Raw genomic sequence first — 26,237 nt, 5'->3', positions numbered from 1 at the left:
GTGATGGTGTATATTAAAATGGATTTATTAGACTTTTTAAAATATAGATGTTCCAAAAGGCCCTCATTAGTGGTTTGTATGAGGCTTGAATGCATGGAGGCCTGGAGATGCTAAAAGTGTTTATATTAATTAAACAATCAATTACTGTGATACCGACAGTCATTCGCATGACACCTACCGGCTGACAAAATGTCATGACAGCCAAACAGCCTTAGTACGGACTATAACATTTTTTCTCATCTAGACACAATGAAGCCCAAAGTAGTATTTCCATGGTGGATAAACAATTCATAATGCTCACCTCAGTCAGATCGGCGTTGGGCAGGATAGCCAGGTCAGGTCTCAGACAGCATGCACTCAGAACAGCCTGGAACCTGGAAAATACACAGTGGAATTATACTTCAGAGCTATATTGGGTAATGGATGAGCGCCTTAGAAATCACTATGTACATTAATGCAAATCGATTCTCACAGTAGTATCATTCCTGTGGCCTGTGTGCTCCAGTGGTTAGTGCTGTGGACCCCAGCACACATGTACAGGCAGCCTAGGCTACCAGTGTCGGCATGGGTTTGAATCCGACCCTCTGCCCTTTTGACTCGCAATCTCACCGAGCTTTCTGGTCTCCTCTTCACTGTCCTACTTCAATGAAATAAAGATATATTTGAACCCCCCCCCCCCCCCCCCAAAAAAAAACTGTAGTTTCATTCCGTTACCTTTCCTCCTCGTACTCTTTCCCAAAGAGGATGTTGTCCCTGAGCGTGGCATTGAGGATCCAGGCCTGCTGGGCCACATAGGCAAAGTCCCCGTTCACCGCCACCTTGCCCTCCAGCAGAGTCATCTAAAGGTCATAAAGGTCACAGGTCAGAGGTCACTACAGGTCATCCTCCAATCACTCACTTGCTCCGCGGTGAAGTTTGCCCCTAAGTACAGATCTAGGATCAGCTTCCACTCCACAAATTTTAACCTTAATCATTAGTGGGGCAAATGCAAAACTGACCCCAGACCAGCATCTAGGGGCAACTTCACCCTAAAACCATTCACACCCGGGGGGTTGTATTGAGTGAAGTGAAACGTTCACATAGAAATGTGAACGATAGAGCCGACAATTCCCCATTCTACCTGACAAGGCAATCTTGTGTTCTACATAACACAGTTACGTATAACCTTCAGTAAAGTTGCACCCTCTCCAACAGGCCCCAGGGCATCATCCAGCTTAGTCAACGGATGTCTATAGAGTAAGGGAGGGCCACAGGGGCTACAGTGTGTGCCTGTTATTAAATTGGTGTACAACAAGAGCCAACAAGAGTTTACACCATATCTCTTACAACAGGGGGCTGTTGCTAAACAGTACTTTTTTCTACACTGGACGTGTATCGTTTGCCATTTGAGCAGAGCGCATATTAAGTTCTCTCAGGCGTGAGCTGCACGTCGGATTCTTAAAAAGAGAACCAGAGCGTAATTTTACGCTGAGCAGCTCGAGCCTCTCACGGAACTGTCCTGCTGACAGCCAGGTTTAATTTGAATGAATAGGAGCGCCTCACGCTCTGCTAAAATGACACGTCCAGTGTAGCAGGCCTGTTAAGAGGAATCTTACCTGTCCAAGAATGGCAGAGATCAGAGAGGTCTTCCCACTGCCCACGCTTCCACAGATCCCAGTCAGCTTCCCCTGGAGACACAGGGTAGTATAGTGGATATTTGTGTTGTACAATGTACACATTGGCAGTGAAAAGATGAATCGCAGTGCACAATAAAACTAACTCAAGTTGATGTTTTCTAACCCCTAGTTTTAGCATGTAAATAGAGGCCTGAATTTTCCCTGCAGTTAACCACAATAACTCTTCAAACTGTACGGCTCATTTGCCTTTCAACCATGCATAGATACGAAGACCACAGTCTTATTTGACTTTTTGCTGAACATGGGATGCATCCCAAATGGCACACTATTCCCCACCTACTGTATGGGCCCTGGTCAAAAGAAGTGCACTATATAGGGTAGCATTTGGGACGCATACCATATTCTTTGACCTCCACCACCTGCTTCAAACCACTGAATGTGTGCACTGTTTACTACTGTACGTGAAATGTTTTCTGTCCTTTCACAACCACACACTCCCGTCCCATGGCTAGTTAGCTACCTGCCGAACGGTGAGGTCCACGCAGTGCAGGGTCCTCTGCAGCCGCTGGCTGACGGAGAGGATGGGAGGGATCTCCCCCACCTTCAGCAGACGCCCTGCCTGCTCCCCTGCCTCGTCCTCATGGGCGGGCCTCCGGGGCCTGTGCCTCTGGGTGGAGCCAACCGAGGGGGTGCCGCGGGGGGTGGGCTGAGCACTGTGACCCGCCGTCTCCCAAGCTAAGCTGGCGCCAATCATCTCCACGGCAACCTGGGGGTTCAGGGGCTTGTCCCGGATCATCTCCACCTCCGCCATCAGGAACAGGCTCTGGTAGGCATGGGAGAGAGGAGAGAGGCGTCAGAGAACAAACACACACATTACAGGCTCACATGCATGTCGGAGTCTAGTCACGATGACAATGTCAAGGTCATTGATGTCAAGGTTCAAGCAGCTCAAACCTATCTATTTGATTTACGTAAGGCTCTTTCATTCCACTGCATCTAAAGCCGCTTGGCACCGCATTGCCCCCTGCCCATAGTTCCGTGAGGTGCTGAAGTGTGTCTGTGTACTTGTGTTCTGAAATAATGTGGGTGTGTGTGTGTTTCTTAGAGGACCGAGAGGGGGATTAGGAGACACACAGCCCCTTCCTGGTCCAGGACAAACACTTGTCCTGCCAACATACCCAGACTCAAACACATCCCACTTACATTGCACAGAGCCAACCAGACCAACAGACAGGCAGAACCAACACATCCCACTCACATACCACACAGAGCCAGACGAACAGACAGCGCCAGACAAACAAGAAGGCGACAGACAAACAAGACAGCGACAGACAAAGACAGAAAAAGGGAGAGATCTTACCTTGAACCTCTCCATGGCTACTGATGCTTCTGACAGGGACTTGACAGAGAAAGGGGTGACCTTCAAGGCAAAGGTCATGGCATTGAAAACAGTCACCACTGTAAATGCCTGCGAGGGGAAGAAAGATCCAACACCGTCCATGATTTGTTTCAGTAGGGCAGACCTAGTTGACCGGCTTCTGTCAGTCAAATCATCCATCAAATCCTGTCCTGGAGAACCCCCCCCCCCCCACTGGCTTAACGGATTCAACAACCCAACTACCAAAGAACATACCCCGCCTGCTCATAATGTTGCTGTATTTGGGAGGTGAAAATGTTGGCTGTATCAAGCAATATGGTCATTGCCTCAACATGCCATTCTTCTCACTGGCAGGGTTGGAGTGTTGCTTACACCTATTCAATACTCTCAGATCTACTGGAGTGTCTAGGGTGGCTCAAACGGCACCTTATTCCCTATTTAGTGCACCATAGTAAAGCCCTGGTCAAGTCTAGTGCACTAAATAGGGAATAGGGTGCCATTTGGGAGGCAGACTGGGATTGGACCAGAGACCTGGTAGCTACCTGAGCGGCGGTGAGGTCGTAGCCCAGCAGCATGTGAGTGGAGAACGTGGCAACGCTGGCTATCACCACGACGATGGGAGCCACGCCCACTGTGATGCTCTGGAAGTAGCCAGTCCTCTCTAGGATGATGCGCTCCTCCTCTCGAATCCCTGCAGGGGCAAATATATCCGTCAGTCAGACAATCAATGAGTCAGTCCGTGAGTCAAACAACGAGTCAGTCAGTCCGTCAGTCAAACGAGTCAGTCCGTCAGTCAAACAACGAGTCAGTCAGCCAGTCAAACAACGAGTCAGTCAGCCAGTCAAACAACGAGTCAGTCAGTCAGTCCGTCAGTCAAACAACGAGTCAGTCAGTCAGTCCGTCAGTCAAACAACGAGTCAGTCCGTCAAACAACGAGTCAGTCAGTCCGTCAGTCAAACAACGAGTCAGTCCATCAAACAACGAGTCAGTCCGTCAAACAACGAGTCAGTCCGTCAAACAACGAGTCAGTCCGTCAAACAACGAGTCAGTCCGTCAAACAACGAGTCAGTCCGTCAAACAACGAGTCAGTCCTTCAAACAACGAGTCAGTCCATCAAACAACCAGTCTGTCATTCAAACAACGAGTCAGTCAGTCCGTCAGTCAAACAACGAGTCCGTCAGTCAAACAACGAGTCCGTCAGTCAAACAACGAGTCCGTCAGTCCGTCAGTCAAACAACGAGTCCGTCAGTCAGGCCGTCAAACAACGAGTCCGTCAGGCCGCCAAACAACGAGTCCGTCAGGCCGTCAAACAACGAGTCCGTCAGTCATCCAACCAGCCAGCCAATAAATAAGGCAGTCAGTCAAACAATGAATCAGTCAGTCAGTCATCCAACGAGCCAGCCAGCCAGTCAAACAATAAATCAGTCAGTCAGTAAAATAATGGTCGTATCCCATGCATACGACTACAGATGGAAGTCGACAGGAAAGGTGCATTTTGCTAATTGTTTATCCCCATAATGCAACACAAATTTGCAAGGCGGTGACCAACGTTGGGCACAGACTTCACAAAACTTATCAGCTCGAATGCACCCAATGAGTCAGCCAGCCAGTCCGTCAGTCACTAGTCTTCATCTAAGAAGATTGACCTGAGATTAAAACACCAGATCACATCTGATATTCTGCGAAAAAGTTTACATGGAATACCACTAGTCATTCAGTCAGTAATCAATCAACCAGCTAATTGATCAATTAAATCTCACACACGGCACTTACTGCGCACATCCTGGGAGAAGGCCTTGACCCAGGCATACATCTTGATGAACTTGATGTAGTTGAGGATCTCGTTCATCTTCTGGACCCGACGGTCCGTCACGGCCACGCCCTTCCTCCTGAAGTAGGCCGTCAGCCTCGAACTGAACATCTGCAGCAGGGAACACAGAGAAAGGTTATGTCTTTTCACTGTTCTGTGTGTTTTTTTGTTTGTTTATATCCAAGTCTGCATGCATGTAGAGTACCAGTCAAAAGTTTGGACACACCTACTCATTCCAGGGTTTTTCTTTATTTTTACTATTTTCTACATTGTAGAATAATAATAATAATAAAACATCAAAACTACTATCAAAACACATATGGAATCATGTAGTAACCAAAAAAGTGTGAAACTAATCCAAATATATTTGATATTCTTCAAAGTAGCCACCCTTTGCCTTGATGACAGCATTGTACACTCTTGGTATTCTCTCAACCAGCTTCAACTGGAACGCTTTTCCAACAGCCTTGAAGGAGTTCCCAAATATGCAGAACACTTGTTGGCTGCTGTTCCTTCACTCTGCAGTCCAACTCATCCCAAACCATCTCAATTGGGTTGAAGTGGAGTGATTGTGGAGACCAGGTCATCTGATGCAGCACTCCATCACTCTCCTTCTTGGTCAAATAGCTCTTACACAGCCTGGAGGTGTGTTGGGTCATTGTCCTGTTGAGAAACAAACTATAGTCCCACTAAGCACAAACCAGATGGGATGGCGTATCGCTGCAGAACGCTGTGGTAGCCATGCTGGTTAAGTATGCCTTGAATTCTAAATAAATTACAGTGTCACCAGCAAAGCACCCCCACACCATCACACCTCCTCCATGCCTCACGGCGGAAACCACACATTTGGAGATCTGTAGACCTACTCCGCGTCTCACAAAGAAATGGCGGATGGAACCAAAAATCTCAAATTTGGACTCATCAGATCAAAGGAGAGATTTCCACCGGTCTAATATCCATTGCTCGTGTTTCTTAGCCAAAGCAATTCTCTTCTTCTTATTGGTGTCCTTTAGTAGTAGTTATTTTGCAGAAATTCGACCATGATGTTGAGATGTGTCTGTTACTTGAACTCTGAAGCATTTATTTGGGCTGAAATTTCTGAGGCTGGTAACTCTAATGAACCTATCGTCTGCAGCAGAGGTAACTCTGGGTCTTCCTTTCCTGAGGCGGTCCTCATGAGAGCCAGTTTGATCATAGCGTTTGATGGTTTTTGCGACTGCACAAAGTTCTTGAAATGTTCTGGATTGATTGACCTTCATGTCTTAAAGTAACGATGGACTGTCGTTTCTCTTTGCTTGTTTGAGCTGTTCTTGCCATAATATGGACTTGGTCTTTAACCAAATAGGGCTATTGTCTGTATACCACCCCTACCTTGTCACAACAGAAATGATTAGCTCAAATGAAATGAGGAAAGAAATTCCACTATTTAACTTTTAACAAGGCACACCTGTTAATTGAAATGCATTCCCGGTGATTACCTCATGAAGCTGGTTGAGAAAATGCCAAGAGTGTACAAAGCTGTCATCAAGGCAAAGGGTGGCTACGTTGAAGAATCCAAATATATTTGATTTGCTTAACACTTTTTTTGGTTTCTACATGATTCCATATGTGCTATTTCATAGTTTTGATGTCTTCACTATTATTCTACAATATAGAAAATGGTAAAAAAAAAAAAAAAAAAACTGGAATGAGAAGGTGTGTCCAAACTTTTGACTGGTAATGTATGTATGCATGTGGGCTGCTCACCATAGCAGGGTAGAAGAGGATAAAGACTGCAGAGCCCAGTAAGGAGGTGGGCCCCAGTATAGCCAGGTTGTAGCCCATCCCCAGCACAGCAATAAGAGGCCCACCTGCAAGCAGACTGCCCACAGCCGCAGCCTCAAACATCCGCTGGCCGTCGTTAGAACACATGTTGATCAACTGCAGAGAGAGCAACAGAGAAAGCGAGAGACACTTACAGCAGTACAGAACTACGCCATCTTTATCTCTTACTCTGCGTGCACATGTATTGTGTTGCAAATCATGTGTTTTGGCAACAATAGCAGACTGTTTTGCCCTTGCTCGCATTGTATTAAAGGTGTGTCTCAAATACAATAAAAGGAGTGCTTGGCACTTTCTCATTCACACTAACGATAAGCAACATCTGAAAACCCGAAACACGGTTTAGTCTAAATGGGAGCTGGCATTATTGTGAGGCTAACCATTATCTCACCCTTTCCCCCCACCCCATCTCACCTGCCCAGCTCTCTTAAAGAAAAAACATTTGCGTGAACGCTCTGTCTGGTGACCTCACCTGTCCCATGGATTTGTCTCGGATGCTGCGGAGCCGCAGGATCTTGTGGAAGGCCATGGTGAGGATGGCTCCCCGCAGGCGGGTGCCTGTGCGGTAGTTGAGGGCCCAGGTGAGCGCCAGTGACCAGGAGCGGACCAGCTCGGTGCACAGCAGCCCCACGACCAGCAGCAGGCCGTAGGGCAGGTCGGGCTCCGCCTGCTCTGTGTACTCCAACAGCCGCTTCACCACAAAGGCCTAGCAGGAGAAGAGAGGGCAGGAGAGGACGGGGATGAGGAGAGGGAAAGATAAGAGCGCAGGCCACATGACTGACAGCAGCCCCATGTCCAAGAGACATCTACATCACCACCACTGCAGTCATTATCATGGACATCCACTAAATCAAGACTAGCTAAAGCCGTCATGCCACGACTACCGATAATCATCTGAAGAGGGAAACTAAACAGGATCTACTGATTTGAGATAGAATACGATTTTTCTTTAGTTTCAGCTCTCACCCTTTACCTCTGTTGGCCTTTTGCTAAGATTTTGCTAAGATCCTTTAAAAGAGAACGAGAGAAACAGTGAAAGATTTTGACACTGCTGTTTTTTTTGGGGCACAGAATCGCATTCCAACATATCATTTCCTATTGTTTGCATCATCATGTAAGCGGATTCAAACATTCAGAGATGATACATTCAGACATTATACCTACAGTCACAGCGGGTATTGGGGCCATTCAGTTATGTTTAAAAGGCCTGGAAGTTAACGTCAGCAGACTATACAGACGGAGAGCGACAAAGCATAACGAATAGGGGGAGGAAAAGTGTTGAATCTCGCACACACATACTGACACACACACACACATACGATGTACCAACAATCAATTCCACATTAAAGTTAATCAGTCCACAAACAGGGAGTGTCAGCAAACCTACATTGTTGATAAATGCATGTTTTATTGAAATAGGCAAAAAGAAACCGTGAAACCATGTGTAAACTATTGTTTTAAATTGCACAAACAGCACTCATGTAAAAATAATAATTAGCTGATCAGATGCAACAGGAAAGAGTAACAAACGCAATTCACATTAGAGGCACAAGTTCAAGTCAACAAAGTCTTTTGTAAGGTTTAGCCTCAGTTTTTATTTTATTTTTTATGTTTCTAGTCCTCTGGGTTGAGATATGTGACATCTCATATTTAGTTGCGTCTCCCCTTAGGTGATTGTCCAAAGATCCAAAGAGGGGGAAGGAAGGCCGAAGCCCCTCTGCCCTGCCTCACTGGCACTGATCCGACAGGAATGGTGTTCCAACAGCAGATCAGGACAACAAGGCTTTTAGTGAGAGGGGATTCTGAGGCCCCAAAAAGGTAGAGTCTGTTGATACAAGTCAAGTATTTCCCCCCCCCCCCCCCCCAGCCTGAGAGGTTAAACAGTCCAACAACACCTCGCATTTAAGGGGAAAACCGGTCCGATTGTCTGATACACTAATATGAAAGCCTGACTGATCATTTGGGTGGAAGTTTCAGTTTAACAGTAGATTTTTATCAGCAATAAAACAAAACAGCATTGGACATTGGAAATAAACATCAAAATAAAAGCAATGTTAACAAAATCGAACAGCATTTTACTGTGCATTGTGGTAACCTATCGATTCTTTTTATGAAGAGATTTTTTATGAGCGAGAGAGAGAGAGAGAGAGAGAGAGAGAGAGGGGAGGGAGGGAGAGCGAGCGAGCGAGAGAGAGAGAGCGAGAGACAAAAGCGTTTCAGAGAAAGATCACTTTGATCCATCCCCGCATGAGAAACATGCCCTTACCTCTCCGGCTTTCTTCCCCCGGGGTCTCTGCCCGCTTCATTCTCTATTTCTCGCCGAGGGGTTTAAACGGACACCCTGTGGAATCTGAAGAACAGCCTCTGTCACACGCCACCTTGCATGGGGGGGAGCAGTGAGCACAAACACTTGTATGCCATGCCCTCACCCCACCCCTAACTGCCCATCCATATTATCTTCCCAGCGAACAAATTTTGGCTTACTGAACCAACACAACGTTGCCAAAACGTTGTAGGCAAATTATTTTTCTAATTACCAAAGGAGAACCACGAGGAAACGTTACAGGAACATTCTGTGCTAGCTGGGTTGATTTAACCTGGGTGAGAGACACAGGTGTGTTGCTGTGCTGCTATAGTAAGAGCAGATGAGACAGTAGTTGGGTTGCAAAATTCCTGAAACTTTCCCAAAGTTCCTAGGTTTTCATGAAAATTCAGGTTCAGAATTTTCTGGAAAACATGGGAATTGTGGAAAAGTTTAGGGAATTTTGCAACCCTTCACATCATAGAGGTAGAGACAGCTCACTGTGTTCCCTGTGGAAGAGAGGAGGATGACAGAGGCTATCCTAGGAAAAATGGGACTGATTAACCCTAACACCTGGGTCGTGTTCATTAGGACTGAAACAGAAAACTAAAATTAGCATTTCTTATCGGGCAAGTCCAGGTAGTCCCTCCCCGTTTGTACGTTTTCTTCCATTTGGTACCTAATGAACACAACCCTTCCCTCTAAAGCCCCTGTTCTCATCTAGGAGAGGCCTACAAACACCAGAATAACATTAAAAAACAGCTGTAGGATGGACAATTGCAACAAGTGTCATCTATCAATTCACAGAGACCCTCCAGAGGGTGACAGACAGGAGTACAGTTTCTGACTAAATGCTGTTAACTAAAGAACAAAGATTCACAATTTCCATAACCCAGAACATTTCCTTAACATCTCCATAAGCCACACAACGGACCCAAAATGACACCATTGAATGGAAAAGAAACAGAATTGAGTGGGACTGGTACAAACACAAAAACAATAACCTATCCAATAACTCTGCTCCAGTAGCCAGTTCATTTGTTTCGAATGAGTCGTCAGTAAGGCAATTTTAAGACCCCAGTGTAGCCCTTTACACTCATAACCATATACGGGTTGAAAATGGCAGAGTTGGACACTGTTAAGCACCTAAATTGGAACGCAGTGGCTGTACAGTAACTGGATAGAGCCCTTAGCCGTAGTATATTGGCCACATACCACAAACGCCCGAGGTGCCTTATTGATATTATAAACTGGTTATCAAGTTAATTAGAGCAGTAAAAATAAATGTTTGTCATAACCCTAACGTCATTTATAAACTGGGTGGTTCGAGCACTGAATGCTGATTGGCTGACAGCCGTGGTATATCAGACCGTAAACCACGGCTGTCAGCCAATCAGCATTCATGGCTCGAACCACCCAGTTTATAAATGACGTTAGAGCTCAAGCTCAAGCTTCCCAACGCTGTATGGGTTTTGACTGACTGCCTCTCTGAACTTGAGCACCGCTCACGACAAGAAGTTGCCCCCATCCCTCCCGCTAATTGCGCAACTTTTGATCAAATAAAATGGTTGTCTGAGTGAGGGGAATGCTGTAAATTAAGAGGACTCGGAGGCCTATAAATACCGCTTTGATGTCATACAAGCAAGCCAAACACCCGTGAGTCCAAATGTGCACTTCACATTTCAATATCATATATATAGTGTTTCGATTACTATGTTTGATGTACTGTTACAAGATGACACGACGTCATACCATGGGTTGTTCTGAACAGAATGAGCCTAAGTTTGTCTATTGTGGGAAAAATTCACTGCGGCATACGCACCTGGATGCACTCCTGACTCCTTTCTATGTACACTAAAATGACCATCCGTTTCTCGGAATTGCCTAGCGAAAGCCTAAAACTGAGATCTTATTTTATAACTTAGCTAGAACAAGCTTTCAAATTATGCCCACCTGACCCAGATTGCCATTTATAAAATGGGCCATATTTGGATTGTGTAAACAACAGTAATTGTGTGATGGCAGGGATGCAGGGTTGTGTTCCAAACAAAACAACTACAAGTGTGCTTGCTCTAGTGCATCAATGGCACAGCTAGGAAAGCTCAAAAATACTATTCTTTGAGTCATAAAAGTGCATTGAAATCATCTAGGAACTGCCCACTTTGGAGAGGTGTGTGGCCCCTTGGAAACACTAGTTAGACCCCTTACTCAGACCCTTGTCATTTTTTCCCTTATGTTGCATCTTCCCCACGAATATTCTTATCATGTTACTGAATGTAACATGAGTTTTTTCAGACTTCGCTATCAACAAATATGGGTGAAAAATACAGTAAATATAAAATGCATATAAAAATCAACAGTGTAATGTTTGGATTCAGTCTTGTGTCAGGTGAAAGATTGTGTACTCGACTTTGGTCCAAACTCTTCCCTTTCAATAGCTACCGTGCTTATGCTTTTCATATTTCTGGAAGAAACATTTCAATTTAGCCCCATCCACATAGGCCAATTCCCACGGCGAGTGTAAAGGGTTAACATTGAGACGGAAGAATCTTAACACATGTAACACTCACCTGTAGGCCTCAGCCTTGACGGACGGAAGGGGACAGAGGCTGGGGATTGACACACCCTGCTAATAACAGCTACTGAGCTACTGAAAGACAAAGCCTCCACAGGGGAAGGATGAGATGACGTTACTTACTGGGCCACTGAAGCCGGCTAGCTGGGTGACCATGAGGCAGAGGATAGAGAGAAGCAGGCGCGTCCGACAGAACGCCCAGACCACACCGCACAGGGAGGCCTCGTCCCCTTTCACCCTGCGCTCCTCCTCCCACAGCCCGGCCAACCTGCGCACACAGGTGATCAAACCACAGTCGACCAACAATCACTCATTCTATTCTCCCTCTACTAAGAGTCAAGACTGGAATTGTCGTGCCGGAGTCAGGCACCACATATGGGTACGAATCCCATCTCAGCATTTTCTCTGTCTTCCTCTGAAACTGTCCCCCCTCTACAATCTGATTATCACTGTCCATAAACTGGAACTGTCGAGAACTCCGACCTAAAACGAGACCAAAACTCAGGTGTAACAAAAAGAAGACCAGTTATAATGTTGAAAAATAAGACAGAAACAGAGACCCAGGCCAAGCACAATCTTGGTATTTTTCAATAAACTGTCCTTGGAAGGGTGACCTTTACGACCCCGTATGCAGCGATCAGTACTGACCTGCGGTGGTTAACCTCGCAGCTCTCAAACTGGGACACGGACCACACGTCCTCCAGCAGTAGCTGGCCTTTGCGGTGGGCGTGCACGGCCAACGGGGTCAGCCAGTTGAAGGTCATGAAGGAGAAGAGGCCCGCGTTGTCCACTGGGTGCTCGTGCCTGTGGGGGGAGTGGGGTGGAGTTGTGGGGGACAGATCATTTACTGAGAGGAACGGCTACACTGGTACAGCAAGAGGAGTCTCTCTCACGATGTCCTGCTTAGTTATTCCTTGCCACCATGTTGCTGCTTGCTCTTTGGTGGTTTAGGCCGGGTTACTGTAAAGAACTGTGTGACAAATATTATTTAAAAAGGGCTATTTCAATAGAGGTGAGAGAGCACCTATACCTAGGACCCAGTCTTTCCTGACCACTTGGCCTGACAAGGAAAAACTATAGGCCTTACCAACAGTGGTGGTGCTGCTTGCTTACTTGCTGGTGGATCGGATAGGTTTGAGGACGCCAACGCTGTGTTGGTATTTGCTCCGCACTGCTTCCTCCTCCAGCTCTTTCATGTAGGGAGCGCCACCGTCCAGGGACAAACCGCCCTCTGCCCTTGCTGCCGTCTCCAATGCATCCTGGGAATAAGAGCAGATACATTTTAAACATTGACATGTTGAATTATCAAGAGTTGGATGCATTTAGCTTGTGGCGGACGTTACAGTGCTAGCCATACCACTTTCTCCCACTGAGACTAGAACCTGGGACCTTTTCATCCAAACACACGTGACCACCCTCCTAAAACTCCCTTAGCCAGTTGCGCCACCAAAAGGGATCCAAATTAGCAACAAGTGGATACATCAGGCTCAGGAGTGAATTTACAAATCCCCATCCGTTACACTTGCACAAATAAATTTTTGTAGCATCAGTCCCAACTAGTTTGATGACAGTAAATTTGATAAATTCACTCAGACATGACTCGAGAGGAAAATACTGGTTGAGTCATCAAGTATTAAGTAATCAGAGGGCAGAGAATGCAGAACATTGTGGATACATCCCAAATGGCACCCTAAACAGTGCACTACTTTTGACAATAGCCCTAGTCAAAAATAGTGCACTACGTTCTAGTATTGTTGTGAGCCGTTCTTAAAAAGCCATACTGGCAGACTAAGCACGAGAGCCACGGTGCATCCACAACCACGGGTATGATAAAACATTTATTTTTACTGCTCTAATTACATTGTTAACCTGTTTATACTAGAAATAAGGCCTCCGTGTTGCGTATGAACAGCCCTAAGCCGTGGTATATTGGCCATATACTGTTAATTAAAGCTCCCAATTCACCGCTTTATTGACACCGTTTCGATCCGAAACGGATCTTCGTCAGGTCAAACACTGAGTGTTCACATCCCAAAAAATATTCACCTCACATGACCATAGCGGACATGACGCACGGCGTGTGCAAAAAAAACGTTTGAATATCTCTAATTATTAAATAACAAAGAACATAATATATATTTACAAAATGACCAAGTGGGTAACCTGGAAGGCAAGACAAATCAACGTAAAGTAACATATTCAGGTAAGAAACGGTCTGATATCAAACTCTTGGTTCAGGCCTCTAGGAAACATGGTACACAAACGGTGAATCCAATAAAATGATCTTCAAAATAATAGATTATCAGTATCTCTGCCTCTCCTAGGAGTCTTAACATGTTCGATGCCAATGCATCTCAAAGAGATAATGTTGTGAGGAGCCTCCATGAATTGGCACCGAATTATGCCGAAGCATTGTTTGTTTTTTAGAAGAACGTGATTATCAGCCCTAATAATCCATTCTTACGCCATATCTGACTCTGGAAACGCTAAATTGATGACGTGGTTCTATTCCAGGGCACAGCAGGGGTACTTCATCATCAATGCTCTTTTGCACATCAGTATTTCTACTTGCACATCCTCATCTGCACATATCACTCCAGTGTGAATTGCTAAATTATAATTACTTCGCCACTATTGGCCTATTTATTGCCTTACCTCCTTACTTCATTTGTACACAAATGTTTCTATTGTGTTATTGACTGTACGTTTGTTTATCACGTGTAACTCTGTGTTGTTTTTGTCGCACTGCTTTGCTTTATCTTGGCCAGGTCGCAGTTGGAAATGAGAACTTGTTCTCAACTGGCCTACCTGGTTAAATAAAGGTGAAATAAAAATAAATAAACCCACTTGGTCATTTTGGGAATATATAGTATGTTCCAGGAAACATTACATGCACCCATCTCATTGTTATTTAATAATTAGAGATATAAAAATGATTTTTTTGTTGCACCCACCGTGCGTCATGTGTGAGGTGAGATGTGTATATTCTGGGATGTGAACACTCAGTGTGTTTGACCTGACGAAGATCCATTTCGGATCGAAACGTTGTCATAAAGCGGTGAATTGGGAGCTTTAACAGTATGCAGGCCTTCTTGTTCAATACTAGTATTCTTTATTAGCCCAGCACCTATGTTTTTAATGTTGTGCGTACGACCACAAACTCTTTATACTGGTCATATACCACACCCCCTCGTGCCTTATTGCTTAATTATACCATGGCATTGTTGAATACTCGTTTCTGATTGGATTGAAAGGCATTATAGAGCTTGCATTTACCCCAAAACTATACTATATATCGAAATACTATTTCGATATCCGAATGTTTAAGCATAGTAGTGGTCATTCAGCTGATCACACATCCAAAGTCCATTTGCCCGACATAAGGTTTCATTCTCCTGAGAAATGACAGGAAAGCTGTTGGCAGTGGAATTCAATGGCTATAGGTCATTCTTACATGTTTGAGCTGCTTTTGAAAGCAAAAGTTAAACTGAAAACATGATTGGCAATGTTGAATTTTATTGTCATAATAGGAAGCTAGAACTGATGGTTTGGTTAACTAAACTAGCAAGTCAGTTTACCAAGGCAACTGCTGTCGCCATCTAGTAAACCTACTAGCTACTTTAGTGGAGCCACACATTTCTAGAGGTGAGGGGAGTACTTTACTAATAAGCAGTGGTGGGAAAAGTACTCAGTTGTCATACTTGAGTAAAAGTAAAAGATACCTTAATAGAAAATGACTCCAGTAAGAGTGAAAGTACCCCAGTAAAATACTACTTGAGTAAACATCTGAAAGTATTTGGTTTTAAATATACTTAAGCATCAAAAGTAAATGGAATTGCTCAAATGTACTTAAGTAAAACCATTTCAACATTTCTTATATTAATCAAACCAGACCACACTTTTTTATTTATTTTTATTAAAGGATATCCAGGGGCACACTCCAACGCTCACACATAATTTACAAACAAAGCCTTTGTGTTTAGTGAGTACCAGATCAGAGGCAGTAGGAATGACCAGGTATGTTCTCTTGATAAGTGTGTGAATTCGACCATTTTCCTGTCAAAATGTAACAAGTACTTTTGGGTGTCAGGTAAAATGTATGGAGTAAAAAGTACATTATTTTCTTTAGGAATGTAGTGAAGTAAAAGTCAGCTAAAATATAAATAGTTAAGTACAGATACCCCCCAAAACAACTTAATTAGTACTTTACACCACTGCTAATTAGTGAGCTTAATTATTCAATCAAGTACAAGGGAGGAGCAAAAACCCAGACACTCAGCCCTCCGTGGATTCAGATTTGACAATGTTTTATGGTAACAAAAACACGCTAATTTGTTTAATGATTGGGAAATGTTGGAATTGGACCATGTCAGTTTCTAAAATAAATTTTAATAGCAAATTTTATCACATTACTGTAAAGTTGTGGCCAGAATGGTTAATCTTTTGCAGTGACTTTTTCAAAACAAGAAACGCATGCCGTGGCCGCCTATAGTGATTTATCTATTCAAACAATTTAAAAAGTAAATGCTACAGCCCACACTTCTATGCAAAAGACAATCTTGTTTAATTCTTTATTAATCCATGGATGATTGCGTTTCTATCTCCTGTCTTGGCAACCTGGTCTCAAAGCATTTCGTATTATGTCCGTAAATCAAATCAAAATTTGTAATCAATTTATAAAAACGTACTAAATGTTACGAATTCTAGCTAGGTGACTAACGTTAGCTAGGATAGGAGTTAAGGTTACATTTAGGAGATAGGTTAAAGGGTTAAGGATAGGGGAAGGGTTAGCTAACATGTTAATTGGTGCAAAGTAGCTAAAAAGTAAGTAGGTGAAAAGTTGCTAATTAACTAAAATGCTTGAGTTGTCCGTGATGAGATCCGAACTGGGTTGCTTGACATGCACTTTATACGCCCACCCATCCACTCTGACCTACCACCCTACTTCGTTTTTGCCTTAAGTAACCATCTATATCTTATGCAACCATACCAAACATAACTTGCTAATTTGAGTGTCTCGGATTTGCATTTACTATGTTACGTCTAGTCTATGAGACCAGGTTGGTCTTGGTATCAGCTCCAAGTTTAAATAGGAGCATGACATCATAGCCTATCTCACAGCAATAATGTAGCTTGGCCATAGCATCTAGGCTACCGGTCCACTTACTTTCGAGCATGCTTAGCATTTGAATGAGTGATGGCGCAATGGTAACCTAATACAGTGCCCTCCTAATTATTGGGACAGTGAAGCATTTTTTCTTTTGGCTCTATACTCCAAAAGTTTGAATTTGAAATCAAATAATGACTGAGGTTAAAGTGCAGAGTGTCGCCTTTAATTTGAGGGTATTGTCATCCATATCGGGTGAACCGTTTAGAAATTACAGCACTTTTTGTATATGGTCCCCCCATTTTATTGTAAATAAGAATAGAATGTTTCTAAACACTTCTACATTAATGTGCATGTTAGTATAATTATTGATAATCCTGAATAAACCGTGAATAACGATTAAGTGAGAAAGTTAGATGCACAAATATCCCACCCCCCTCAAAAAAGCTAGCCACCCCTGTTATTGTAATGGTGAGATGTTAACTTTCACTCGTTTATCACAATTCATGTAGAAGTGTTCAGAAACATATATTCTTATTTCCAAAATAACAATACATTATTTACCATTCATTTCTATTGGGCACAAAATAATCTGAAACACAATTTAAACAAATAGCAAAAGCATCCAACAAGTTTGTAGAGTTGCAAGCGTGATGTAAACATTACATGCTAGGAATATGGGACCAAATACTAAACTTGACTACTTTAATACACAGTGAATTTGTCCCAAAACTTTTGCTCCCCTAAAATGGGGGGACTATGTAAAAACAAGTGCTGTAATTTCTAAACGGTTCACACAATATGGATGGAAAATACCCTCAAATTAAAGCAGACAGTCTGTACTTTAACCTCAGTCATTGTATCATTTCAAATCCAAAGTGCTGGAATACAAAGCAAAAACGTTTTTAAAAAATGTGTCACCGTCCCAATACTTTTGTAGCTCATTGTATTTGTTGGGTAGCAGGAATAAACCAGTCATGATGATTTAAGCTGAGATAAAAGTCAAAGAAACATATTAGGCTATGCAATCTGACCTCCTTACCACTGGAAAATTCATCTGCTTTATCATTACGTTTTAATGTTTTTATTAGCCTACCATTATTAGAATTCCTGTGCATCAAACACCTCCATTATCCAAAAAGAACAATATTTGATTGTGATACAATTCTTCAACCACTAGAAGTTCTGCGTACGCATGGCCGGAGCTGGGCGTGGAGATACGCACACTTTCCCCGTCAAGTCCAATATTAATAAATACCAACCTTTGCAGGAAAACTGACGCATGCAAGGTTTAGAGTATTTTTTGTGCGCACGCAGCTTTGATAAATGAGGCCCCAGGAGACTATTTATGGCCACCAGGTCCTTATATGAAGGTCCATATGAGACCAGTTCTTCCTGTCCAGCTCAGAACAGAGCAGGGGTAGCCCATCTCGGAGAGCTATGGAAGTTTTTTAATATGTGACATTGTTGGTGTGCAAGTTGGGGTAAGAACCGGCTCAAAAAGCGGCCAAGCGTAGATGCAGAGGTCGTTCAGGCAGGCCGAGAGCAGGATGACAACAATGAGCTCGGCCGAGCGTGAGGCACCCGTGCTGGAGTCAGCCGTACGAGGAGCATACGTCTCAAACACACACACATTCACTAAAATACATGTCATGTAACAAATGTGACGAGGCAGTATGTAACTTTTTTTTTTATACCAGCAGACACACAAAGACAAAAGGGTCATTTGTTGCGCCAGCTGAGCTATGACTCAGCCCTGATTGAGTAATTCTGTCACAGAGGCGGCCTGGGGAACGACTGAGGCACAGCAAAGACGTCAGCTCACACTGCTCAGAGGAGTGAGGGAAACAGAGGGACGAAGAAATCGGATAGAGGACATTTTTAAGGATCAATTATTGCAGAATGTGGATTGTTTGCTAGATTTGAGCTTCCCTTTACAAATACTGTAGTCGGAAAATGCCTTTAATTAGTAAATTATATTAATACATGGCAGTGTTTCCCCTATAAGCATTTAGCAGCGGTGCATCGCCGCTGAGAGAGAGATCTCTCTATATACGTATACATACATATACTGTACACATACATACATACATACACACACATATACATGGGTCTCAGGACCCATTCCAAATCTTTTTAGTTTCCTGAGGGGGAATAGGCTTTGTTGTGCCCTCTTCACGACTGTCTTGGTGTGTTTGGACCATTCTAGTTTGTTGTTGATGTGGACACCAAGGAACTTGAAGCTCTCAACCTGCTCCACTACAGCCCCGTCGATGAGAATGGGGGCGTGCTCAGTCCTCCTTTTCCTGTAGTCCACAATCATCTCCTTAGTCTTGGTTACGTTGAGGGATAGGTTGTTATTCTGGCACCACCTAGCCAGGTCTCTGAACTCCTCCCTATAGGCTGTCTCGTCATTGTCGGTGATCAGGCCTACCACTGTTGTGTCGTCTGCAAACTTAATGATGGTGTTGGAGTCGTGCCTGGCCATGCAGTCGTGGATGAACAGGGCGTACAGGAGGGGACTGAGCACGCACCCCTGGGGAGCTCCAGTGTTGAGGATCAGCGTGGCAGATGTGTTGTTACCTATCCTCACCACCTGGGGGCGGCCCGTCAGGAAGTCCAGTATCCAGTTGCAGAGGGAGGTGTTTAGTCCCAGGATCCTTAGCTTAGTGATGAGCTTTGAGGGTACTATGGTGTTGAACGCTGAGCTGTAGTCAATGAATAACATTCTCACATAGGTTCCTTTTGTCCAGGTGGGAAAGGGCAGTGTGGAGTGCAATAGAGATTGCATCATCTGTGGATCTGTTGGGGCGGTATGCAAATTGGAATGGGTCTAGGGTTTCTGGGATAATGGTGTTGATGTGAGCCAATACCAGCATTTCAAAGCACTTCGTGGCCAGGGATGTGCTACGGGTCTATAGTCATTTATGTGTTCTTGGGCACAGGGACTATGGTGGTCTGCTTGAAACATGTTGGTATTACAGACTCAGTCAGGGACATGTTGAAAATGTCAGTGAAGACACCTGCCAGTTGGTCAGCACATGCCCGGAGCACACGTTCTGGTAATCCGTCTGGCCCCGCAGCCATGTGTATGTTGACCTTTTTAAAGGTCTTACTCACGTCGGCTACGGAGAGCGTGATCACACAGTCGTCCGGAAACAGCTGATGCTCTCATGCATGCCTCAGTGTTGCTTGCCTCGAAGCGAGCATAGAAGTGATTTAGCTCGTCTGGTAGGCTCGTGTCACTGGACAGCTCACGACTGTGCTTCCCTTTGTAGTCTGTAATAGTTTGCAAGCCCTGCCACATAAGACGAGCGTCGGAGCCGGTGTAGTATGATTCAATATTAGCCCTGTATTGACGCTTTGCCTGTTTGATGGTTCGTCACAGGGCATAGCAGGATTTCTTGTAAGCTTCCGGGTTAGAGTCTCGCACCTTGAAAGCGGCAGCTCTACCCTTTAGCTCAGTGCGAATGCTGCCTGTAATCCATGGCTTCTGGTTGGGGTATGTACGTACAGTCACTGTGGGGACGACGTCCTCGATGCACTTATTGATAAAGCCAGTGAGTGATGTGGTGTACTCCTCATTGCCATCCGAAGAATCCCGGAACATGTTCCAGTCTGTGATAGCAAAACAGTCCTGTAGTTTAGCATCTGCTTCATTTGACCACTTTTTTATAGACTGAGTAACTGGTGCTTCCTGCTTTAATTTATGCTTGTAAGCAGGAATCAAGAGGATAGAGTTGTGGTCGGATTTACCAAATGGAAGGCGAGGGAGAGCTTTGTACGCGTCTCTGTGTGTGGAGTACAGGTGATCTAGAATTTTTTTCCCTCTGGTTGCACATTTAACATGTTGATAGAAATTTGGTAGAACTGATTTAAGTTTCCCTGCATTAAAGTCTCCGGCCACTAGGAGCGCCGCCTCTGGGTGAGTGGTTTCCTGTTTGCTTTTTCCTTATACAGCTGACTGAGTGCGGTCTTAGTGCCAGCATCTGTCTGTGGTGGTAAATAAATAGCCACGAAAAGTATAGCTGAAAACGAGTCCTATATCGACATAATCTGAAAGGTCGCTCAGCAAGGAAGAAGCCAATGCTCCAAAACCGCCATAAAAAAGCCAGACTACGGTTTGCAACTGCACATGGGGACAAAGATGAAACAAATATATAACTGTTTGGCCATAATGACCATCGTTATGTTTGGAGTCAGAAGGGGGAGGCTTGCAAGCCGAAGAACACCATGCCAACCGTGAAGCACGGGGGAGGCAGCATCATGTTGTGGTGGTGCTTTGCTGCAGGAGGGACTGATGCACTTCACAAAATAGATGGCATCATGAGGCGGGAAATTATGTGGATATATTGAAGCAACATCTCAAGACATCAGTCAGGAAGTTAAATCTTGGTCACAAATGGGTCTTCCAAATGGACAATGACCCCAAGCATACTTCCAAAGTTGTGGCAAAATGGCTTAAGGATAACAAAGTCAAGGTATTGGAGTGGCCATCAAAAAGCCCTGACCTCAATCCTATAGAAAATTTGTGGGCAGAACTGAAAAAGCGTGTGCGAGCAAAGAGGCCTACAAACCTGACTCAGTTACACTAGCTCTGTCAGGAGGAATGGGCCAAAATTCACCCAACTTATTGTGGGAAGCTTGTGGAAGGCTACCCGAAACATTTGACCCAAGTTAAATAATTTAAAGGCAATGCTACCAAATACTAATTGAGCGTATGTAAACTTCTAACCCACTGGGAAGGTGATGAAAGAAATAAAAGCTGAAATAAATCATTCTCTACTATTATTCTGACATTTCACATTCTAAAAATAAAGTGGTGATCTTAACTGACCTAAGACAGAGAATTTTTACTAGTATTAAATGTCAGGAATTGTGAAAAACTGAGTTTAAATGTATTTGGCTAAGGTGTATGTAAACTTCTGACTTCAACTGTATGTGTGTGTATTCAATTATTTATAAACATATGAATATGTAGGTCTATGGTGGTTTTAGCGTTTCTTGTCAGTATGTGTGTATATGTGTACATACTTTTTGTTAAATACAAAAATGTATCCATAATTGTAATGTGGTGCAAAGGTGTATTGGTACTGCTTCAGCAGTAGGTAGCTACCATTCTTAGCCACGTTGTAATCTTCGAGTCCGTGAAAAATACATCCCTTCTTTATGTGAATCAGTTAAAGTGTGTATATACACACACACACACATATATATATATACACACACATATACAGTGAACAGTGAAGAGGTGACTCCGATGCTGGACTTCTAGGCAGAGTTGCAAAGAAAAAGCCATATCTCAGACTGGCCAATAAAAAGAAAGATTAAGATGGGCAAGAAAACACAGACACTGGACAGAGTAACTCTGCCTAGAAGGCCAGCATCCCGGAGCATCCCGGATCCCGGAGTCACTGATGTTGAGACTGGTGTTTTGAGGGTACTTTTGTGAGCCGTCTGTTTCTCAAACTTGACAGTCTAATGTACTTTCCTCTTGCTCAGTTGTGCACCGGGGCCTCCCACTCTTTCTATTCTGGTTAGCGCCAGTTTGCGCTGTTCTGTGAAGGGAGTAGTACACAGCATTGCACAAGATCTTCAGTTTCTCGCATGGCCTTAATTTCTCAGAACAAGAAATAGACTGATGAGTTTCAGAAGAAAGTTCTTTGTTTCTGGCCATTTTGAGCCTATAACCGAACCCATAAATGCTGATGCTCCAGATACTGAACTAGTCTAAAGAAGGCCAGTTTTATTGCTTTTTTAATCACAACAGTTTTCAGCTGTACTAACATAATTGCAAAAGGGTTCTCTTCTAATGATCAATTAGCCTTTTAAAATTATAAACTTGGATTAGCTAACACAACGTGCCGTTGGAACACAGGAGTGATGGTTGCTGATAATGGGCCTCTGAATGCCTATGTAGATATTCCATAAAAAATCTGCCGTTTCCAGCTACAATAGTCATTTACAACGTTAACAATGTCTACACTGTATTTCTGATCAATTTGATGTTATTTTAATGGACAAAAAAAAAGTGCTTTTCTTTCAAAAAACAAGGACATTTCTAAATAACCCCAAACTTTTGAACGGTAGTGTATATATAACACTTTTAAAAAGACCGAAGACACTTTACAATAGTAACAGGGGAAAGAATTCAAACATCTCAAACCACATGGTACAAAACAGGAACAGTTTTGAAGAATGTTGCGTTGTAGCGGTGGAGGAAGCCAAGGAAATACCCACCCAGTATCTACTTCTCTAAATCAGATAACATAGGCCTAGGAGGGGATATAGAAAGAGGGGGCATGCCCAGCTTAAATAACCTCAATGTCCAGAGGCATAGTGATGTGCAGATTTAATGCCCTGTCATGATTTTTTTTTTTACCTTGTTGTGAAAATCTATATTTAAATCTGTCTGAATGAATGTGGCACATTGCGTGTCAGTTTCACCAAAGCGCTTCTCTGCACGTGTGCCCTCCCCTTCCCAATCACCCCCTGCTCACGTTTCTACTCTCACATTGCACAAACAGCCATTATAGCCATTCAGCCAACCCACAGCCAATACGGTGCCTAGGAGTCCCCCGCATCACAGGAAGCAAACATGCCATTGGCTGCCACTGCCAGTGAGGCTGTAAGTGGGAGGGTCTAAATTATGTAAACAATTTAAGCCAGGCAGCAGGAGGATGTAGGGTCTGCTAGAGATAGAGAACAACGAATAATATACTGGCGTCGATAGGTCTAGTGTGGTTGAGGACAGAGAGATGGAGATAAAAAAGGACAGGGAACAAAATAAAATACTTTGTACAGTTTATCATGAAAACGTAAGAGAAACCCCCTTTCCTATCCTGCTGACTAATGCTGACAGGGAACGAGGAGGGGGGGTGACAAAAATGCACAAACACAAAGGGTTGAGCACTTGGAGCGACAAAACAGCTGTTCCTCCATTTTAAACGGGGAACTGCCACAGGTCCTTAGCACGGTGGTCCACTCCGCATGTGCACTTGTCAGGATGACTTTTGTTTCTCCAAAAAGCCCCCCCCCCCCCATCATCAAAACGACAGAGAACAGCCACTGGCCCCAATAAACAATTCACATTTAAAAGAAAAATAGGATGATTATGAATAACAGCTCATGACATGCCATAATGAAATGCAATAATGAATCATGTTGTCAAATAGGGCGCCACAGAACTGTTGTGACAGAACTAAGCTTGAGAAAAGACTACGTTATGACTCGGACAACCGCCAACACTTGGGATATTTGAATAATGGCAAGATATTTAGCTGACTCTTCACAATTCTACAGACCATTACCCACAAACAAACAAGACAACGGGTGCTTTAAACTTGGATGCAGAAAACAAATAAGTTAAATAGCTGTGAAAAATGGCATGTGCTTATCAAAGTAATCAATATTTTATTGCAATTACTCAAACACACCCAGTCTGAGTGATGAGTTGTGCAGAGAAAGAAACGTCTCATTCAACCTGGCCATTATGATAACAGAGCATCACAAACATTCAAACACCACCACACAGACTCACCTGGATCTTGGCGAGCTCCAGCTGGTATGGGGTGACCTCTGTGCCTGGTAAAGTAGTGTCTCTGCTCGGCACGGCCCGGTACACAGGCCCAGGTACCAGGTAGTCCTTTCCCAAATCATGCTCTTTCATCTTCTTTCACCAACATAGGAGCTGACTGGCGTTTCCACTCTGTGCTTTGTTTTCAACTAATTGATATGGAACAACGGGAGTCATGTTTGGAAAAACATGGACAATTAGACAATCAGCATTGTTATTAACAACGTTAAGTTGGATTGCTTGGTGGCATTTGCCAGGTTTTTGATTAAATGGTCAGCACCTCACCATCAAATAGGGTATTTTCCAATTAAGGACAGGAACGATGATCCCATCCTATCCATTAGCCTTCTAGGCTGCCTGGTATGGGGTGAGCGAGTGGAGATGGATGACTCAGAAATGCTCATATGTTTTCGATAGCACAGCACTGGTGATGCAGAGGCTATACTGGTTACCACTGATACTGTCTCAAATTCATACAGATGTTGCAGAGGGGCCAACTGCAAACTAGAAGGGTTAACCCCAAATCGTTTTACTAGGTCAGCTATTTCTGACATGGATTAAGGGGGGCGGGGGGGGGGGGGGGGTATTTTTTTAAAAGCTCGTCTATTTCCAAACCTTCTTGCTACGCATTGTGCCAGATTCCCTGCCCAAATATTACAAAAAACAGAAGGGTACATGAAGTTCTGGATTATTATGTTTTAGGGTGGGACGTGACATAATCGGATGATTCAATAATGTCGATATGGCCATTTCAATTTATACATTTGAGGACATTATGTAAACCAACTTCATAGTGTCATCACACGATTCATCAATTTGTCCTCTATTTGGAAAATCGACCTAAAAAAACTAAAGGGAAAACAACCATTTCATCACGAACCCCGTGACATACCACACCGCTTCGGACTGAGAGCTGTACAACCTGAGAATCGTTGCAAAAGAAGCATCCTCAAATATCTTAAAATCATCAAATTATGTATGACCGCTTTGGCAGAACCCGATTGACGGAACTAACAATCAACCTTTTCAGGACTAGGCTACTATGCGCAAAACGTTTAGATTTTATAAAACGTCAGCATGCAAAATGTCACTATAAAATATGAAGTCTACCGATTATACAATCTTGTACGTCTAAAAATACATTAAAAAAAAAAAAAAGTGAATAAAATGAGAATCTCGTTGACAAATACCTGCGTCTCCTTGTCAGCCAGCAGAACCCGATCAGTGGCCACAGAATAACAATGTATTTATAAAGCTGCTCTTTGATGCAGTCGCTGTTACTGTAACGGAAATGTAGTTCAAGAAAAATACCTAATAATTTACGGGAAGAGGTGGCTACAATCCAGGAGACTACAGTTCCCAGGCGTTCTTGAGGGCGAGCACAGAAATTGTAGGTGTAATTTATGCTCTGCTATCATGCTGCGCCTGTGGTCTGGCTGCTGCATTGGCACATTGAAGTAGAATATTCATTCAACAAATGTTTATTTTTCTATTCCGGGATTGCGAATTAACTTCCATCGGTTGGTCGCCTTGGCACAACCTGGGTCCTTGTGCGCTGCATAATTACGCAGTGGTTTGCCGTCATTTTGACAATTTACGGCACACGGAAAGACGCCGTCAACAGCATCAACATTTGAGTGCAAAAGAGTGTAAATTCACAAACACCTAGTAGTGTATGCCAATTTAAGTCATTAGAATCTATATAAAAAGTTGTCATATTCGCCATGTTGCCCATTTATATTGTTGTGTTCCTTTTGACTCACCTTATGTCCTCCCAACCTGGTCTCAGAGCATTTCGTATTGTTCTGTATGTAAATCCGAGATACTTTAGGATGATATGTATTAATTTGTGGATGTCCATCACCCATTTCGTATTATATGTTACAAATTTGCTAAACATTTGTTACAAATTCTAGCTAGGTGGCTGAAGTTAGCTAGGCTAGGAGTACGTTTAGGAGTTAGGTTAGCTAACATGCTAAATCGTTGCAAAGTAGAAAGTAGTTGAAAAGTTGCTAATGGCATAAAATGCTAAAGTTGTGCGTGATGAGATTC

The 26,237-nt window shown here is 43.6% G+C and overlaps 1 protein-coding gene across 7 annotated transcripts in view; it reads right to left on the bottom strand.

The window, feature by feature from the left end:
- LOC139547568 (ATP-binding cassette sub-family C member 5-like) overlaps positions 1-25,558 on the bottom strand; it is a 51,245-nt gene extending 25,687 nt beyond the window's left edge. The window contains exons 1-15 of one of the 7 annotated variants that reach the window (XM_071356473.1): positions 25,376-25,558; positions 24,471-24,609; positions 24,150-24,334; positions 12,616-12,761; positions 12,151-12,306; positions 11,626-11,770; positions 7,098-7,331; positions 6,551-6,724; positions 4,768-4,915; positions 3,537-3,685; positions 2,977-3,084; positions 2,137-2,439; positions 1,596-1,667; positions 715-839; positions 302-374 (exon numbers count right to left, since the gene is read on the bottom strand). In XM_071356473.1, the coding sequence (XP_071212574.1) occupies positions 302-374; positions 715-839; positions 1,596-1,667; positions 2,137-2,439; positions 2,977-3,084; positions 3,537-3,685; positions 4,768-4,915; positions 6,551-6,724; positions 7,098-7,331; positions 11,626-11,770; positions 12,151-12,306; positions 12,616-12,761; positions 24,150-24,278 (1,962 nt within the window). In that variant the 5' untranslated portion in view covers positions 24,279-24,334; positions 24,471-24,609; positions 25,376-25,558. Of the gene's footprint in view, positions 1-301; positions 375-714; positions 840-1,595; positions 1,668-2,136; positions 2,440-2,976; positions 3,085-3,536; positions 3,686-4,767; positions 4,916-6,550; positions 6,725-7,097; positions 7,332-11,625; positions 11,771-12,150; positions 12,307-12,615; positions 12,762-24,149; positions 24,335-24,470; positions 25,339-25,375 lie in introns of those variants that run through there. The other 6 variants (XM_071356475.1, XR_011669548.1, XM_071356474.1 and 3 more) reach the window with 6 other exon arrangements.
- Between the last annotated feature and the right edge of the window lie 679 nt (positions 25,559-26,237).

Source organism: Salvelinus alpinus, chromosome 21 (genome assembly GCF_045679555.1).
Source record: "Salvelinus alpinus chromosome 21, SLU_Salpinus.1, whole genome shotgun sequence".
Taxonomy (NCBI): Eukaryota; Metazoa; Chordata; class Actinopteri; order Salmoniformes; family Salmonidae; genus Salvelinus; species Salvelinus alpinus.
This window is presented reverse-complemented; position numbering and strand designations above follow the sequence as displayed.